General features: G+C 52.3%; 2 protein-coding genes across 3 annotated transcripts in view; both read right to left on the minus strand.

The window, feature by feature from the left end:
- Window positions 1-308: 308 nt before the first annotated feature.
- TOR2A (torsin family 2 member A) lies at window positions 309-4635 on the minus strand. The gene is made up of 5 exons (XM_004375692.2): window positions 4406-4635; window positions 3504-3769; window positions 2586-2761; window positions 1009-1136; window positions 309-680 (listed from the first exon to the last, which is right to left on the minus strand). Exons 1-5 carry the CDS (start codon window positions 4554-4556, stop codon window positions 436-438), a joined length of 966 nt encoding a protein of 321 aa, XP_004375749.1. The 5' UTR covers window positions 4557-4635; the 3' UTR covers window positions 309-435.
- A 2131-nt stretch (window positions 4636-6766) lies between these two features.
- Window positions 6767-17209, minus strand: part of SH2D3C (SH2 domain containing 3C) — a 33151-nt gene continuing 22708 nt past the window's right edge. For both annotated transcript variants that reach the window (XM_004375694.1, XM_004375696.2), the window contains 8 exons: window positions 16179-16633; window positions 14402-14526; window positions 12397-12932; window positions 11385-11500; window positions 10674-10845; window positions 9746-9857; window positions 8592-8798; window positions 6767-7380 (listed from right to left, as the gene is read on the minus strand). In XM_004375694.1, the coding sequence (XP_004375751.1) occupies window positions 7205-7380; window positions 8592-8798; window positions 9746-9857; window positions 10674-10845; window positions 11385-11500; window positions 12397-12932; window positions 14402-14526; window positions 16179-16633 (1899 nt within the window). In that variant the 3' untranslated portion in view covers window positions 6767-7204. The remainder of the gene's footprint in view (window positions 7381-8591; window positions 8799-9745; window positions 9858-10673; window positions 10846-11384; window positions 11501-12396; window positions 12933-14401; window positions 14527-16178; window positions 16634-17209) is intronic.

A 17209-nucleotide genomic window follows, 5' to 3' on the forward strand; every position in this document is an offset into this window, starting at 1 on the left:
GGGGACTAAGAAGTCCCAGCCTGGCTCCATGATACTGGGACAAAGAGTGTGGGTGGGTACGAGGCCAGTGCAAGGGCTAAGGGTAAATAAACTCAGGAGGGAGGGTGTAGCCACATGCCACAGTCCCTGAGTTACAATTCACATTTTAAGAAGGCTCAGGCTAGAGGTGGGGGGTCAAGGCTCAATGAGGTCCTGGGGTGACCAGAGGTTTCCCTGCGGAAGGCAGTAGAGGCCAAGACACTCTCAAACCAGTTAAGAGCCAGGGCCTGCTCTGGCCCCGGGCCATGGCCTAACCAACACCTTCTCTATCTTCACTCTTCTGTGCTTTGGGTCCCACTCTCCAGGAGGCTTGGGACAAAGGTCCTTCTGCCAGAGGCCCCAGGGCTTTCCTAGATGGTCTGGCTGGGTGGGGGAGAGCAAAGATGCCACCCTGAGTCAGAGGAAGAAGGCGATTCTAGAGGCCACGGTCTTGCAGCCATTGGAGGAGAAGAGCTGCTCGTCCTCAGGGAAGAAGGTGGTGCTTTCCAGCATAGCCTGGACAACCTCATCCCTTGGCTCCAGGCCCAGCTGGGCCAGCTCATTGAGTACGCAGTGCCGCACATGGTGCCGCTGGAGTGGGAGGAAGGGCACCACGGCATCCAAGAGGTGCTCCTCCACGATGCCTGAGCGCCAGAAGCCATCTACAGGAAGGGATGGATGGGGAGAAGGTCCTATATGTCACACACAGGGAGAAGCCCAGGTCCCCCATCTCCAAAGGGTAGTGCAGGTGTGATGCTGGCCCTCTCAGCCACCTTTTGGGGTAAGGCTCAGAGAGGCTGTATGATTTGCCCAAGGTTACAGAGCAAGGAGCACCAAAGTCTGGGTGCTGAACTACATGGTCAGTGGGCAGAACATCAGACCTCGGGAGATACCTGGCCCACCCTGGTGACCTGGCCAAATGGGTCTGGGGGTGAAGCCCCAGGCCTGCCTGACGCTGCCCCTGGGATGGGACTCCAGGGTGGAACTCACGCTGTGGGTTGTCCAGGACAGCCCGGGAGATGGCCGGCTCCAGCTCCTGCAGGCGAATCTCCTCACGGTCCCGGCGGCTGCGCCATGCCTCCAGCACTACCTGGTTGATCTGTTCGCCACCAGTGTTGCTAAAATGTGGGGACCCGGGCTGAGACTGGGACTAACAGGGTGTAGAATTTGGCCCAGTGCCGTCTAAACACAACCTGAGCCTGGGGTCCAGCACAGTGCTGGCAGGAGCCAAAGCCACTGAAAACACTCCACAAGGACCACTTTCCCTCTCTGGATCTTGTGTCTATAACCACGATCCCTGTAGTCCACCTACATATGCCCTGCACTTTGCAGTTTACACAATACTTTTGTGTCTCTTAGCTGACTTTTCCTCACCCAACCTCTAAAAGGATGTTGTTGTTGTTAGGTGCTGTCAAGTTGTTTTCAACTCATAGAGACCCCATGTGACAGAGTAGAACTGCCCCATAGGATTTTCTAGGCTGTAATCTTTTTTGTTTGTTTATTTTTTAAACTGAACTTTAGATGAAGGTTTACAGAACTACCTTCTCATTAAATAATTAGTACACATATTGTTTTGACATTGGTTAGCAACCCCATGTCAATACTCTCCCTTCTCGACCTTTGGCTCCCTATTACCAGCTTTCCTGTCCCCTCCTGCCTTCTAGTCCTTGCCCCTGGGCTGGTGTGCCCCTTTAGTCCCATTTTGTTTTATGGGCCTGTCTAATCTTCGGCTGAAGGGTGACCCTCAGGAGTGACTTCATTACTGAGCTAAAAGGGTGACCAGGAGCCATACTTTTGGGGTTTCTGCAGTCTCTGTCAGGCCAGTAAGTCTGGTCTTTTTCTGTGAGTTAGAATTTTGTTCTACATTTCTCTCCAGCTCTGTCCGGGACCCTCTATTGTGATCTCTGTCAGAGCAGTCAGTGGTGGTAGCCGGGCACCATCTAGTTGTGCTGGACTCAGTCTGTTAGAGGCTGTGGTGGTTGTGGTCCATTAGTCCTTTGGACTGATCTTTCCTTTGTGTCTTTGGTTTTCTTCAATCTAGGCTGTAATCTTTATAGGAGCAGATCGCCAGGTCTTTCTACCGTGGAGCTGCTGGGTGGGTTTGAACTGCCAAACTTTCGGTTAACCATTTGTGCCACCAGGGCTCTGGATAGAGAGGCATTAATATTGGCTCTGCTGTTCAGAAGAGTAAACAGAAGCTCAGAGAGAGATGAAGTAATTTGCCTGAGGAAACACAGCTAGGACTCTTGAAAATGGGACTAGAACTCTTATCCTTCATTTCTCAGGCCTGTGTCCTCTTGGCCAAGAAAGATGGAAAACTTTTTGACCCAGCAGGGCTTCCTCAAAGAAGTGATGAGGATCAGAAAGATTAGCTTTAAGAATATCAAAGGAGAAGTCAACCACCGAGAATGACAATGCCACCAACAAGAGTGTCAGAAGCCTTGGGGAGGCCTGACTGGGCCCAGGGGGAATAGTACTGCTATTGTGGGACCACAGGCCAAGAACAGATAGCTGGGACTTCTAAGAAGTGTCCCCCCAACTGTGCCCCCTGCAAAGCTGGACCTCACCTGATGAAGATGAAGATGGCTTTGCGATAGTTGGTCCCATACACGACCCAGGAGGAGCCTAGGAAAGGTCGCAGGACCTCCATTAGGCCTGGAGGCAACTTGTCCATCTCATCGAAGAGGAAGAGAGAGCGACTGCAGGCAGTGAGGTTCCCCTGGATCCAGCTCTTAAGATCCTTCTGCAGGGTAGAAGTAGGAGTTCAAGCGGGTGCTGAAGACACTACCCCAACCCCAAACTTCTTTCCAAGGCAAGAACTGACCCTTCACAGGAAGATATGGTCTTCCAGAAAGTACTAACCCCTTAATGGGACTGATGGTGAAACTGTGACCCAGACAGGGACAGGAACTTGCCCATGGTCACACAGTGAGTCAGCAGGAGAACTGGGTTCAACCCAGGGCTCCCACCTCCCTGTTCAGGGCTCCTCCCACACCACCTATTGCTTTCTATAAAAGGAGAAGGCTCTTTCCTGCTCCACGAACCTTCCCAACACTGTTGACAGCTGAAACAGATCAGTCTGGGAAGTACATTGTGACCAAGGACAATAAGAGTAGGAGCTAATATTAATTGAGTGTTTACTGAGCCACGATGGGGTTAAGTGCTTGACAGGGAGAGGATAATGCAGACTGTTTCGCACACATAAGTGCTCAATACATGATGCCTGCAATTACATAATCACATGTCTCTCACAACTATGCCAGGTAGATACTGCTATCGCCCTCCAGAAATCAAAGCAAGAACTCCCTGCCAGGTAGAATGGTACCATCCCAAGCCCTGCTCAGGATGGGTCCTGAAGGCTGAGCCTCCAACTGGCTATGTGGCCTGAAGCAAGAGGCTTCCCCTTTCTGAGCTCAAGACTCACTCCATAAGGACTGTAACCCCACAGCAGGGCAGAACAGTGGCCCGTGACACGTCCAGCCTACCTTATAGCGCTCGATGTGGCTGGGGTGGGGGAAGTGGATGACGGGGGAAAAATGGTGCACATGGGGGCTTCGTAGGCCACCCCGGAAGAGGTAGTGTGCCAGCAAGGAGCTGACATAGGACTTGCCGGTGCCTGTCCAGCCATGCAGGGAGAGGACCAGCGGCTTTTTGGGGGCCGGGTCATGCACGAAGGCCTTCAGCGCCTTCACCACCAGCGCCTTGGCTAGGTGCTGACCGGCCAGGTGCTGGGCCAGATCACACTCCAGACCTAGGGCCAAAGAAGGACAATGTGAGAACCAGGGACACATCCCCACCAAGGAGGAGATTTTCAAGGGGGAACCTGGTCTAGGGACCCCTGTGTTCTGGGACATTGTTTACAAGCTGTCTATGGAAATGAGGTGGAAGTGAGGCCCTCAGGGTCTCTGGCTGCAAGCACCAGCTTCAGGCTTGGCTCAGTTTGGCAGCGCCCCCATTAGGCGGTCCTTCAGATTGCACTCAACCTTAAGTAGGTTCGTGCTGTCTACACGGTATGCCTCAGACCCCCACCCATCCCCAAAGCAAGCTATTCCCTTGACCGCCAGTCCACTCTTTGGATGCCTAGAACGTCCCCACAAGGGCTCTGCTGTCAAAGGCCCTCTCTCCACGGGCAGGGCTCTGCTCAAGCCCCAGTAAGCCACCCCAAACCCTCTCCCCAGCCCCGTGCCGGAGGCTCTCTGGTTCCCTCAACGCCGGGCCCACTTCTGACCCTGGCCATTCGGACGTCTAGGGATCCTGCCCCTCGGTTCTACCCTTAAGGTCCACAGCTGCCTCGGGTCCACAGCTGCCCCGGCCCCGAGGGAACCCCGGGGTCCGAGCGCTCCCCCGTATGCCAGCCCCTCTGCTCCGGACTCCCGCGGTTCCTCACCCTGGAAGTCGGGCCGGAAGTCGCACTCGCAGAAGTCGCCGAAGTTGCAGCGCAGCGAAGCCAGGTCCCAGGCGGCGGCCGCGGCTGAGACCAACCCGAGCAGCCCGAGGAAAGAGCCCCAGGGCCAGCAGTCGCGCGTCGCAGCCGCCATCCAGGTGAAGCCCGAGCTCTCTCGGGGGATGTCACCTGCCTCTCCCGAAAACTACAACTCCCGGCGTGCACTGCTCCGCGGTAGCCACCGTCCTTCGCCTACAACTCCCGGCTCCCCTCTCACCCCTTTTAAACACCCGCCCCGTAGTCCTGCAGCAGGACCGGAAGGCGGCCTCCAGGGGGAGCCCGTGAACCGTCCAATCAGGGGCGGCAGGCCGTATTTCCATAGTCACGGTAACTAGACGACCAGCCTTTACCCGTTGCGGTCAAGTAGATTCTGACTCCTAGCGACCCTGTAGGACAGAGTAGACCTGCCGCATATGGTTTTCAAGGAGCGGCTGGTGGATTTGAACAGCTGACCTTTTGGTTAGCAGCAGAGCTCTTAACCACTGAGCCACCAGGGCTCCAGATGACCAGCATAGTAGCTCAGAAAGAATAAATTATTATGACCACAAAGGGAAACGTAACAATAATAGCAAAAACGTGTACTGCACCTTATACCTTGCAAAGCACCTTTTCCATGCTCTGTTTTTTCTTTTTCATCACAAAAGAACGCTTACTAATAACTTTTGGTGAGCACCTACTATGTGCTGTTATTATTGTTAGTTGCGGTGGGGTCCATTCTCGACACGTGGCAACCCTATGTCTACGGAGTAGAGCTGCACTCCAAGGGTCTTCAGGGTTGTGACCTTTTGGAACCAGATCGTCAGGACTCACTTCCGAGGCACCTCTGGGTTGGTTCAAACTGCTAACATTTCTGCTAGTAGTCCAGAGCTCCAGCACTTAACTGTGTCATCCAGAGACTCTTTCGTTAGTGTTAGATGCGTTATATCTTATAATATGACAATAGTACCTACCATGCAGAGAAATGGTGCTATTTCAGTGAGATACAGACACATAAAGGGCTTGGGCTCAGAAGGTAATCAATAAATGGTCATTGGTAATCCATTATGTATGAAAATGGCTGTCTCTTACCAACAGCAACTATGTGCTAAGTGCTTTAAAATCAACCCTAACCAAAAAAAAAAAAAAAAAACCGTTGCCATCAAGTCGATTCCGACTCACAGCACCCTATAGGATAGAGTAGAACTGCCCCATGGGTTTCCAAGGAGCTGATGGTGGATTTGAACTGCTGACTTTTTGGTTAGCAGCTGAGTTCTCAACCACTGAACCACCAGGTCTCCAAAATCAACCCTAGGAGAAACCAAAACCAAACCCACTGCAGTGGAGTCAATTCCAACACATAGCAACCCCATAGAATGGAGTAGAATTGCCCCATAAGGTTTGAAAGGCCGTAAATCTTTATGGAAGCAGACTACCTCATCTTTCTCCTGCAGAGTGGCTGGGGGGTTCCAATGGCCAACCTTTTGATGGGCAGTTGAGTGTTTTAACCACTGAGCCACCGGGGCTTCTCATCCCAGGGGATAGGCTCTGTTATTCTCCCCATTTTACTGAGGAAACTGGGAACACAAGAGGTTAAACCTCTTATCCAAAGTCACTCAGCTAATAAACAATACAATTAAACCCAAGTCTGGCTGCCACCAAAGATCTAATAACACTAAGTTATATGTTATCTAGCCTATCTTTGTCAAAGGATTCAGAAACAAAGGACCCTAGACATTTTCAATTCAGTGAACAGGCTCCCCAGGCCTGTTGCCTACTTCCCCACCAACTGGAGTAAGGGAACCAAGACAACTGCCTTCATGGCCCACCTCCTCACCCCACCCCATCCGTATACACATACACAGATTTCTGGGGCCACATTTCAAAGCCTGGGAAGACATTAATAGCTCCCGTTCTTATGGAGAGAAAAGGAAGTAACTCTAGTCTTCCCCCTTCTGCTACTGTGAGGGAAAAGTACGTTCTCTCTCCAGTCTTTGGTTTTCAAAGAGACTTTCCACCACCAAACATCTCAGATCCTTGGTTGTGTGTTTGTGCAAATTATTGCTGTGGCTTCCTACAGCAGGGAATAGGGCAGGAGTGGGGGTCAGGCCAACCATCTCTCCCACTGGGTTGGAATTAGCTGTGAGCTAACTGGTGTGTAAGCTCCTCGAGCGCAGGGACTGGGTTTTAGTATTTGCTGTAACCCTGGCTCCTGGCTTAATCTGGAATGTCCCAGGTGCTAAATAAATATTTGCTGAATAAATGTTTCCACTTTTCACCTAAGAAAAGGTACTTCCTTCCTCCCCAGGGCCCCGTGAGAGACAGAAGAAAGAGTCATAAAAGTTTATTATATGAAAGAAAAACCATGGCTTCTGTACATCTATTTACAGAACAGATAGTTATTTACAGCAAGATGGAGGCCTTGGTGGTGGTGGTGGGATGAGGGAGCAGATGCCTGGGGAGGTGTGAGGAGGTGTGAGGAGCCTCCCATGGCTCAACAACAGGGAACCTCGGCAGGAAGATGAGAAGCAGAAGCTGGTGGGAGGAACAGGAGTTCTGGTTCTTCCTGAAGAGAGACTCGCTGAGCTTGTAGCAGATGGGACAGAGCCCAGCATCCATGCAGGGCCTTGGAGGAGCAAGGGAGATCCTGGAGTTGAACCCAGAACATTCTCGGATGATCACAGTGTCCCTGGGGTGCTGTGAAAGTCAGTGCCCCTCTCTGCCCCGATGCTGCCCGCAGCTGCAGAGGGGGAAGGTCCCTGGAGGTCACAGCTCGCTGGAGCGGACGGCAGGCTCCAGTTTGTGGGACAGGGCAGTGAGGACCTTGTCGAACTTCTCATAGCGTCGGGCCTGGCTGCTGCTGGCACCCTGGCTGCCCCAGAGGAGGCGCATCTGGAACTCCGTGCTGAACACCTCCAGGAGCTCCGGCCTGGCTTGAAACCCTGCAGGGTAAGGGCACAGAGGTCAGGGGACCACCATCATCCTGCCTATTATACCTCTCAGGGCTCTACTCCTGGGGGTCTCCCCCCAGCTCCATCAGAGTTCCCAGGTTTGTTGAATGAACATAACCGCATAGTTTAGCACCTGCTCTCTGACCTAAAAGAGGCGCCCTGGTGGTGCAGTGGTTAAACTCTCAGCTGCTAACCAAAAGATTGGCGGTTCGAACCTACCAGCCACTCCTCGGGAGAAAAGACCTGGTGATCTGCTCCTGTAAAGATTATAGCCTAAGAAACTCTATAAGGCAGTTCTACTCTGTCTTACAGGGTCACTGTGAGTTGGAATTGACTCAGTGGCAAAGAGTTTTGTTTGGTTTTGGTTTTCTCTGACCTACTATTCGGAATATAGAATTTAAAAGTGACTAGAAGATTAAATATTAATGTTAACAATTTTTCTGAGATCTTGGGTAATTTTTCTTTTCTTTTTTGAATTTTCCTATGAATTTTTTTTCTAAAAAATATGTATAAATGGTGTAATTAAATGTAAAAAAGTATTTTTTTTTCCTGAAAAATAAAAAGGCAGAAAAATGTACACCAGAATGTTCACAACATTTACCTCTGGGTAATTACATTGCGAGTGATTTTTTTTTTTTTAATCTTGTGTTTGCTCAGCTGTAATTTCCAATTTATCTACGGTGAATTTTATGACTTAAGTATTGCCTAGGACAGTAAAAGATTATCTAAAGCCACTTTGTCTCTCTTTGGTCCTTTCATGAAGGGGAGTTTTACCTTTTAACTAGACTGTGAGCTCCTTGAAGGCAGCTCAGGTCTGTCTCAGCGTGAGGACCCAAGGCCAAAGTGCTTTGCAGACAACCTTGTAAAGTAGGCCTGCTAAAATGCCCACTTCACAGATGAGGAAACTGAGACTCAGAGAAACTAAGACACCGCTAAGGTGCCCTTTGAATGATCTGTGTGTCCTCCTACCCCAGCATGGTGCCTGCGATTAATAAATGCTTGTTGAATTAATGAGTGAATAAAGAGAAAGGATGAGAAAAGGGTGACAGGAGACAGGGTGGGAAAGAGAGGGATGGGGAGAAACGGGTGGACATTTGGAGAAAGTGAGAGCAGCAAGTCAGGTGGAGGGAGGCCCAGGCCACAAGATCAGTGACTGTCTTTCCCCATCTTTCTGCCCCTGCCAGATGCAACCCATCACTCACCCTGCAGCTTGACCTCAGCATTGGTGTGGTACAGGCCTCCGTGGTGTGCCACCATGCGGGCAGCCTCCAGATGGGCCAGCACCACCTCCACGCCGTGCTCCGTGTTGTCCCAGGGCTCAGGACCCTCAGCTGGGGCCGAGTCACACTCCAGCAGTGTGATGAGTGGCAGCACATGAGGAAACGTGGTGTTGCTCAGCGGCGGGCCTTCTGCAGGGAGGGAGACAGCAGGCACTTAGAGATCCTCAAGGACCCAAACATTCACTGCGGTCCTAGAAACTGAGTTGCAGGAGGGAAAGGAGCCCACCTGAGGTCCCAGAGAGAGCCTCCAGTGCCCCTAACTCCTGGGACAAAACCTTCCGTACAGACTCCCCCGTGGAAGGCAGCAGTCAAGAAATCAAACAATTTGCATTGGGCAAATCTTCTGCAAAAGACCTCTTTAAAGCGTTAAAAAGCAAGGAAGTCACTTTGAGGACTAAGGTGCTCCTGACTCAAGCCATGGTATTTTCAATCGCCTCATATGCATGTGAAAGCTGGACAGTGAATAAGGAAGACTGAAGAACTAATGCTTCTGAATTATGGTGTTGGTGAAGAATATTGAATATACCATGGACTGCCAGAAGAACGAACAAATCTGTCTTGGAAGAAGTATAGCCAGAATGTTCCTTAGAAGCAAGGATGGTGAGACTTTGTCTCATGTACTTTGGACATGTTATCAGGAGGGAACAGTCCCTGGAGGACATCATGCTTGGTAAAGTAGACGGTCAGCAGAAAAGAGAAAGACCCTGAACGAGATGGACTGACACAGTGGTTGCAACAATGGACTCAAGCATAACAATGATTATGAGTATGGCGCAGGACCAGGCAGTGTTGTACGTAGGGTTGCTATGAGTCGGAACTGATTGGACGGCACCTAACAACAACAACAATAGATTCCCCCAGCTGAACCCATAGCCCCAGCCACTCACTGCAGCCTTGGCCCAGCCCTGACTCAGCTTACACATTTGCCAGATACGGAATGTGACCTAAGGGAGGATAGCTTGCCTAGAGCTCAGTCAAGCCCTCATAGTCCACACTGGGAGAGTCTTTGCCGGCCCAAGAGGGCTGAAACCTGTGGGCTGGCTGTCCAAGGTCACACAGCAAGGTTGGAGAGATACCTTTGCCTTCATTGAGGCTCTTGAGAAATGGCTTGAGCTTCTTCTCATACAGGATGGCGCCCTCTGTGTGTCGCTGCCGCAGGGTCACCCATGTCTGCTCCAGCCGGGTGATCTGGAGAGACCAGACTGTGAGCAACCAGCCAGGGAGGGGCTGCAGGGGCCACTGGCCACAGGCAACTACACTGAGTGGAAAGCCAGCATATGAATCATAATAATTCTTACTGTCACCATTCATGCACCAATCAGAATGCTGACTGCTTTTCATATGTACCTCATGTAGCCCTTGCAACAACCCATTTTACAGATGAGAAAACTAAGACTCACAGGAATGGCTTGGCTTGCCCAAAGTTATTCAGAAAATAAGTGGTAGAGCTGGAAGCTGAACCATGGACATTGTCTCTGGGATGCTGTTATTATTTGTTAGGCATAGGAGAGTCACTGTAGTGTGGGTAAGGTTCAAGCTCAAGTAAAACACTTGTCAAATTCTGACTCTTTCAGCCTGTTACAGTGTGGTCTTAGGCAAGTTACTGCTCTGCCTCAATTTCTCCATATATAAAATGGGGACATAAAAACATCTACCTCATAGTGTTTGGAGGGATCAGTGCTTGTAAAGTGCTCAGTGTAGCAGCTAGTACATGGTAAATGCTCACTAAAGAGAGCTGTTTTACTGTTATGCTTTAAACTCATAACGTTCCTCACTCATCTGACAGATGGGGGAACTGACAGCCAGAGAAGGGAAAGGACTTGGTCACCCTCTCAGGGCAGGTCAGCAGCTGGAAAACTCAGTTCGCCCAGTTGCCCTTTCACCAATACTGCCTAGAAAATCACAGCTCTTCCCAATTGGATATACAGCCATCGCAAAGAACGTTATCTCAGGGCTGTTCCAGACAGTCTGCCAGATGCCCTGCTCTACTGGGCCCCTCAGTACCTGAGCCATGTCCAGAGCGCCCATGACCGCGGCGAAGCTGAACATGTTGCCCATGGTCCCCCGCAGCTCGGCCGCCAGTTGGATGGTCTTGTGCAGCAGCGCCGCCCGCTCCTCAGCGGAGCCGGCGCAGCCCAGGATGTCCACCGCCAGCATGATGGACATGGTGTGGAACCTGTCGGAGAGGCCGAGTCAGAAGGGGCGGGGCCGGGGGGGGCTGCCCCTTCTGGTTGTTGAGCAGGGCAGAGGCAAAAGTCAAGAGGTTGTGATGCGTCAGTGAGACTTGGGAGGTGTGGCCAGAATGGCGGCTTAAGGCTTTATGATTGGTCTGTATGGGTCGGGGGCGGGGTCATAACCCCTGCGCATCAGACTGAGGGGCTTGTGATCGATCTGTGGAATTCCGCAGGCAGAGCTGTTTAAGAACGAAGGAAGAGAACACAGACTGAGAGGCGGGGTGAAGGTTGATGGGCTATGACTGGTCAAGGGGATGCAAAACATGAATACGGAGATAAAAGACTCAGTCTTTGGAAAACCAGGGTTGCATAGGGCTGAATATTGAAAAGTTGTGATTGGTCACTAGGATTAGGGGGCGTGGCCAGTGCCCCCGGGGAGCCTGGCTGAGAAACTTGATTGGCCAACCGGGCAGAGCAAAAGGTGAGTGAGGTAACCTGTGGGGGTTCCCTGCGGTTCCCCAGGTGCTGGTGCTTGCCTTACCTTTCCAGCAGGTCTAATCGTAGCTGCCGGCCGTGGGGTAGGGTGAGCAGCTCCATGCCCCAGCGGACTCCCATTAGGGTCTGCATCTCCTTGGTAACGCCCAGTATCCTAGCAACCTGCAAGGACGCCCAGAGGGTTGATTAATTTCCTGTCACGGATGGCCCAAGCCATCTGGGAGAGAAAGAGCTTTATCTTGGAGGACAACCTGCAAGGCCCGGTTTGAATCCCAGCTCCGCTGCTAACCCTCTGGCAAGGATTCTACCTCTCTTGAGTAAGCCTCAGTTTCTCCATCTGTAAAATGGGGGATAAATGGGAAGATGCCCAGAGGTACCTGGCATGTTAATTATTCAATTAAGGTGAAGGACCAAGGCACCCTTATTCCAGAGGGCAAACCTGAGGCCCAGGAAGAGAAAGGGCTCACGGAGCAACATCTCTGTCCTGTCTCGTTTCTTGCTTCCCGGGCTATGAGGCCAGTGAGACCAGGAAATCAGTACCCCCAAGCTACAAAGGGAGAAACTGAGGCATAGAGTGAGTTGGGATCCTCAGATGACCAAAGACTCACACAAAACAAAGGCACAGGCTTTTACAATTTATAGGCCAAGGTAATGGATTTTTCCTTATTTTTCTACTAGGGGGCTTGGGGTGGGCAGTCAGCCCTTTTATATTCCCTGGACCAGCCGGCTGACTTTCTTTCAGCAGCCTCATTATGGGACGTCCAGGTTGGTGCCCCAAGTGTCCCAGGGAGCCAGACACCAAGACTGCCCAGTTTCAGTGCCAAACTGACACCTGGAAGGAACAAGAATGTCTTCTTTTTTTTGCTTTTTTAAAGGAGAAAATGGAGGCCCAGAGAGGCAAAGTGAGCAGCCAAGAGTCACACAACAGGTGAAGGACAACCATGAAGCTAGAATCCAGGCCCAGTCGCTATACTGGGGAAATGTGGAGGCCAGCACCTCATCACTCTGACCTCTGTCCCAAGACCAGAGGACAGGTACTGCCAGCATCTAGCACCTACCAGGCAGTCAACCTTGGTGACATGCCGGGCCAGCGTCCGGGCGTCCACCTCTGCCAGCAGCTCCTTGACTTTCTGCAGGAGGCCCACCTCCAGCGGCCGGTTGTCCTTGGGGATCAGGAGTGACTGGAAGGTGGCTGGGTTGAAGGAAGAAGTGGCTTCCACAACGGGGACTGTGAAGGCCCTGCCCCAGTCCCCCTCAGAGACCCCATTTTCTGACAGTTCCTTTAGCTTCTCCCCGTAGCTCCTGGCCTGCCGGCTGGAGGCCTCAGCTGCTGCCCACTCACGGCTGCCACACATGGGAGGCTGGAGCTGGCAGTAATGGCCAGAGTCCGGGTCACTGTAGCTGCTGAGAGATGGGGATGGGGAGGCCTTGCAGAGGCTATGGGAGGGGCTGGCATGAGGGCCCTTGTCCAACTCCCCAGTAGGCTTTGGGGCACTTCCAGGGCACAGCTGGGGCTCGCTGGAACGGCGGGTGACAGGAGAGGCAGGCAGCACTGTGGCAGAGGGGGCCGCAGGGGTGGCATGGACACGGGTCACTGCAGAGAGAGAGAGGGAGAGGACTGGTTACTGGGGCCCCTCACCAGTGAGGTCATCACCCCCTCCCCAAACGGTAGGCTTCACCCTACAGGGGAGCACCCCTGCCTCCCCACACAGGGTGGAGGCCAGTCCCAGAAGACTCTGGCAAACTGACCAGCCCTTGGTGATACTCTGAAATAACGTGGCCCCCCAGAGTTTGCATACCAGAGCCCTAACAGTGCTGAAGCCCTTGAAGAACCACTGAACTGCCTGAAAGAACTTCCAGTGATTCAGGGAAACTAAGCACTTGCTGGAGTTCATTGTGCCACATGGAATTATCTTTCAAAGAATTAGTAATAATGATTTATTGAATACACATTGTGTGCCAGAAGCTGGTTACATGCTGGAGATACACTGGTCAGCAACAGTAAAACCATCAGCAAAAATCAGAGATGACATTTATTGAGCTCTTGCTGCCTTGTCTGCACATTAGTCCATTTAATCCTTTCAACATGTCTGTGAAGTAAGTACTTTTATGATCCTCATCGTACAGGTGAAAAAACTTGAGGCTCAGAGAGGTGAACTGACCTGCCCAAGGTCACACAGCCAGCAAGTGGTGGAGCTGGGATTTAAAACCAGGTGTTAAGTCCTGACTCCTGGGTTATTTTATTACTCCTCATTACTTAGAAATTATAATTTCTGGCAAGTGTTTTTATAGTCAGGGGTGTTGTTTTGATGGCATGTTTGTAGTTTTGACTGAGTTGATGACCCTATATTTAGGGAAGGATTTGTGATGACATGTACAGACAGCAACACTCCAACAGAACGCCTCTCCAGGCAAAGGTTCCTCCTGGAACTGCCCCTCTCTCACAACACTTTGCCTGCCATGTGGACAATATGACCAGTTGAAAACTCCCCCCTCCCCCAACAGAAATTAACTAATGGCATGTTTTCTACAATAGAAACTTTCTTCATATTAAAAAACAAAAAAAAAGGTACAGCCGAACTAATTTTGTTTGAGCCGGCCACTTGGAACCATGGAGCTAAGTCACTGGAGTTCCAGCCGAAGCAGAGCCAGCAGAGAGCCTACATTCAGGAAGAGCTCGACCAATGCGAGCTGAGTATTATTGCATGGGTGAAATTCACAGCATCTGAGACCAGGCCCAGCAACACAGGGCCCCTGTCAGACTTCACTGCATCCTGAAGAACACACTGGAAATCCCCTTCATGCACAGTGCCTGGTATCCAAAAGGGACTTAACAAATCATTGTTGAATGAACAAGCCACAGATAGGTCGACATCAGTAGTTCCACTGGCAGATTTTTAGTGTAAATTCTTGTAGGGCATTGCAAAGTTGTGTCACTAGAGAGGCAAAAACACAATTGTACACCAGCTAACAGAAGTCATCAAAGACAGTACACACGTGTGCACACAGAGTCAGTCCACCTGAACGCCCCCGCCCTGCCCCTCCCCTCTCCCTGGGCCATACCGGTGCTGTAGGCGGGGGAGCTGGGGCTCTCGGAGATGGGGGACATGGGCGAGTGCAGGTCTGGGATCTGATCCATGCTGAGTGCACAGTTGCGGATGGATTCCCGGGGGTGGGGCAGTGACGCACTGTGGAGCAGACACCTTCATAAGCATGGAGCCTGGGGGGCAGCCAGCCCCGGTGACCCCCACCTCTGCCTCTATCCTCAATCCCTTGAACTTCAGAGCCAGAAAGGATTGGGATTATCAAGTCCTACCTTTCCACTGACAAGTAAAAAGAAACTGAAATCCAGAGGAGAAAGCGCTTAACAGGTCACACAGCAAGTCAGGAGCAGAGGTGGGAACCGAGGCCTTGACTCCCCAGCAGGACTTTGGCCAGCACATTCCAGTCTTTGCTTTCACTCACTCGGTGTCTGTTTAGTACCTTCAACATATCCTGCTCTCTTTCTCCACCCCTACCCAGCATTTCCCTCCCACAAGGCTGAGACCAGCCTAAGAGGCTAGGCTTGGGGACACCAGGCTGAGCCATGGCTTCTCAGGCTCCTCTGTATCCCTCCTGTCACTAGAAGGAGAAGGGAGGGGGCTCAGAACCCCTACTAGCCCCCATGTTGCTTTTGGACAAATTAGTAAATCACATCCATCCTCTGGTGCCCCCAGCTTGATGAGCCCCCAGTTTAATGAACAGAGGGTGGGCTGGATTTCAGCTCCCTTCTGCCCCCTGGACCAGAATCCCTTGTGCAGTATACAACCTACACGACTCCCTTCCCTAAAAACTTTGCCCCCAACTTGGAGAACTGTCTGGGGTCAGGGACAAGCCAGTGATTGGGGAGCCTGAGGGAACCCAGCTGGCCAGCCTGGCCCTTCCTCACTGCTTCCGCACCATGCTCAGGATACCTTGGGCACACATGACTGTGGCTCCTGGCGCCATCACAGCCACTGGTTCCAAAACACAGACCAAGTGGCTGCTAGCCATAGAATATCCATCCATCAATTCCTCAGCTGGCAGCCCCCAGCCTAGACCCAAGGAGATGGGGTTGTGGGGGCCTATCCAGCTGCTGGGGGCATAGGTCACCGGGTCTCTGCAAACAACTGGGGAGATGGTAGCAACTAGGGGCACAAATTTTGAAGTCAGCAGACCTGGGTTTGAATATTGGTCCTACCATCTCCAGCAAGTGGCTTCCCCTCTCTAAGCCTGTTTCCTTATCTATAAAGTGGGGATAGGACCTGCCTCCCTGGGGTAAGTGGGGGTCGGTAAGATCAGACACAGCACTAAGCACAGGACTAGGCGCACAGTAGGGCCTCAGGACTGATCAGCTGCTGTGGGTTTTCCTGAGATCTTAAGCCCTGGTCTTCCTCTGCAACTGGGAGTTCTTAAAATGTTGCTGAGAACACTCCATTCCCTGTGCCGAGGTTTCTATACTGCAGAGGCCTCTGCTGTGATGCCCACACTGGCCCAGCTGGGTGGGGTGGAGAAGGGTGGCAGGGCCCAGGTCCCCTCCCAAGGATAGGACAGCAGCCAGAGCTCCTCCTAAGCTAGAGCTTGGGTAAGAGCAGTTTATGGTAGGAACATGAGGGTCAGAGAGGAGAAGTGACAGGCTAAGGACACTCCGTGTGGTACTTCCTGACCTTCCTCCTGTTCTTTCCTGCACAGACATTCCAGGAGAATAACTTCACCTCGTTCAGCGTGAACAGGGCCTCCCTTTTCTCACCAGTGCTCTTGTTACCAACACCCCCATTTGACCAGCAGGGAGAATGAGGCCTAGTGCAGGGTCCTGGCTTACCTAGTGGGGCAGCCATCACCGCGGGTGAGCTTGTCAGCGGTTAGCCCGTCGGTCATGGTGATGCTGCGCCGCTTCATGTGGCTGCCCTTCGGGCCCGAGGGGCTGGCAGGGCTGGCAGCCTTGCCACTGCCCTGGCTCAGGCCATAGCTGGCCTCAAGGTAGCGCAGTGGGAAGGTGCGGTTGACGGGGCAGTAGATGATGGCACCACTCTGCTCTGACACGGCCTTGCGGCTGCCCACATGATAGCGCACAAGGGCGGGCACATGATCGAAGCTCTCCTGCTCGAACAGGTACTGGATGTGGGTGTAGCTCTCACCCGCCTTCACTATCACCTTGTTGATCTTGAAGTGCAAGGCCTGGTTGCGCCAGCGGCACGTGAGCACGTAGTCACCCAAACTGGTGAGTGAGTCCCGGATGAGGAAGTCACCGTTGCGCTGCACCAGGGTCTCGGAGACCTGCAAGGGGACATGGTGAGGCTGGAGTAGGACAGGGTCAGGGAAGGCCAGAGATCCAGGCCTGGGGGACACAGTGAACAGAGACATCTGAAGCTTGACGGGGACACAATGACCCAGATTCAGAGGAGGCACCTCAGCCCAGGGTCTAGGGCACAGAGGCTCAGGAATGGGAGGACATCAATACCCTGGAATGGAAGTCACAAGGCCCTGGGGCCTGGAGAAGTTTGAGGGTCTCTGTGATCTGAGACCCAAGTCTCAGATCCATTCCTTCTCGGGCTCCCGTTGGGCAGAGAGAATTCCACAGCCTCATTTTTCCAATCACCCAGGACTCTGGCTGTCTTGGGCCTTTGCATCCTCAAGCTGTTCTCTCAGCCTGAGGCGCCCTTCCCATCCCACCCATCTACTGAACTCCTCTCCATCTCTCAAAGGCCTCCGTCTAGCAGACAGAGCTGCTCCCTCCCCAGGACCCCTTCCTCAGGCTCACCGGCACTCATGCAGGATGCTTCATTCTTGAACTTCTCACACCAGCTCCTCACTGCCTGCCTGCTGTCAGATTCTGCCCTGGGCCACAAGCCC

This window comes from Trichechus manatus, unplaced genomic scaffold, assembly GCF_000243295.1.
Source record: "Trichechus manatus latirostris isolate Lorelei unplaced genomic scaffold, TriManLat1.0 scaffold00038, whole genome shotgun sequence".
NCBI classification, from domain to species: Eukaryota; Metazoa; Chordata; class Mammalia; order Sirenia; family Trichechidae; genus Trichechus; species Trichechus manatus.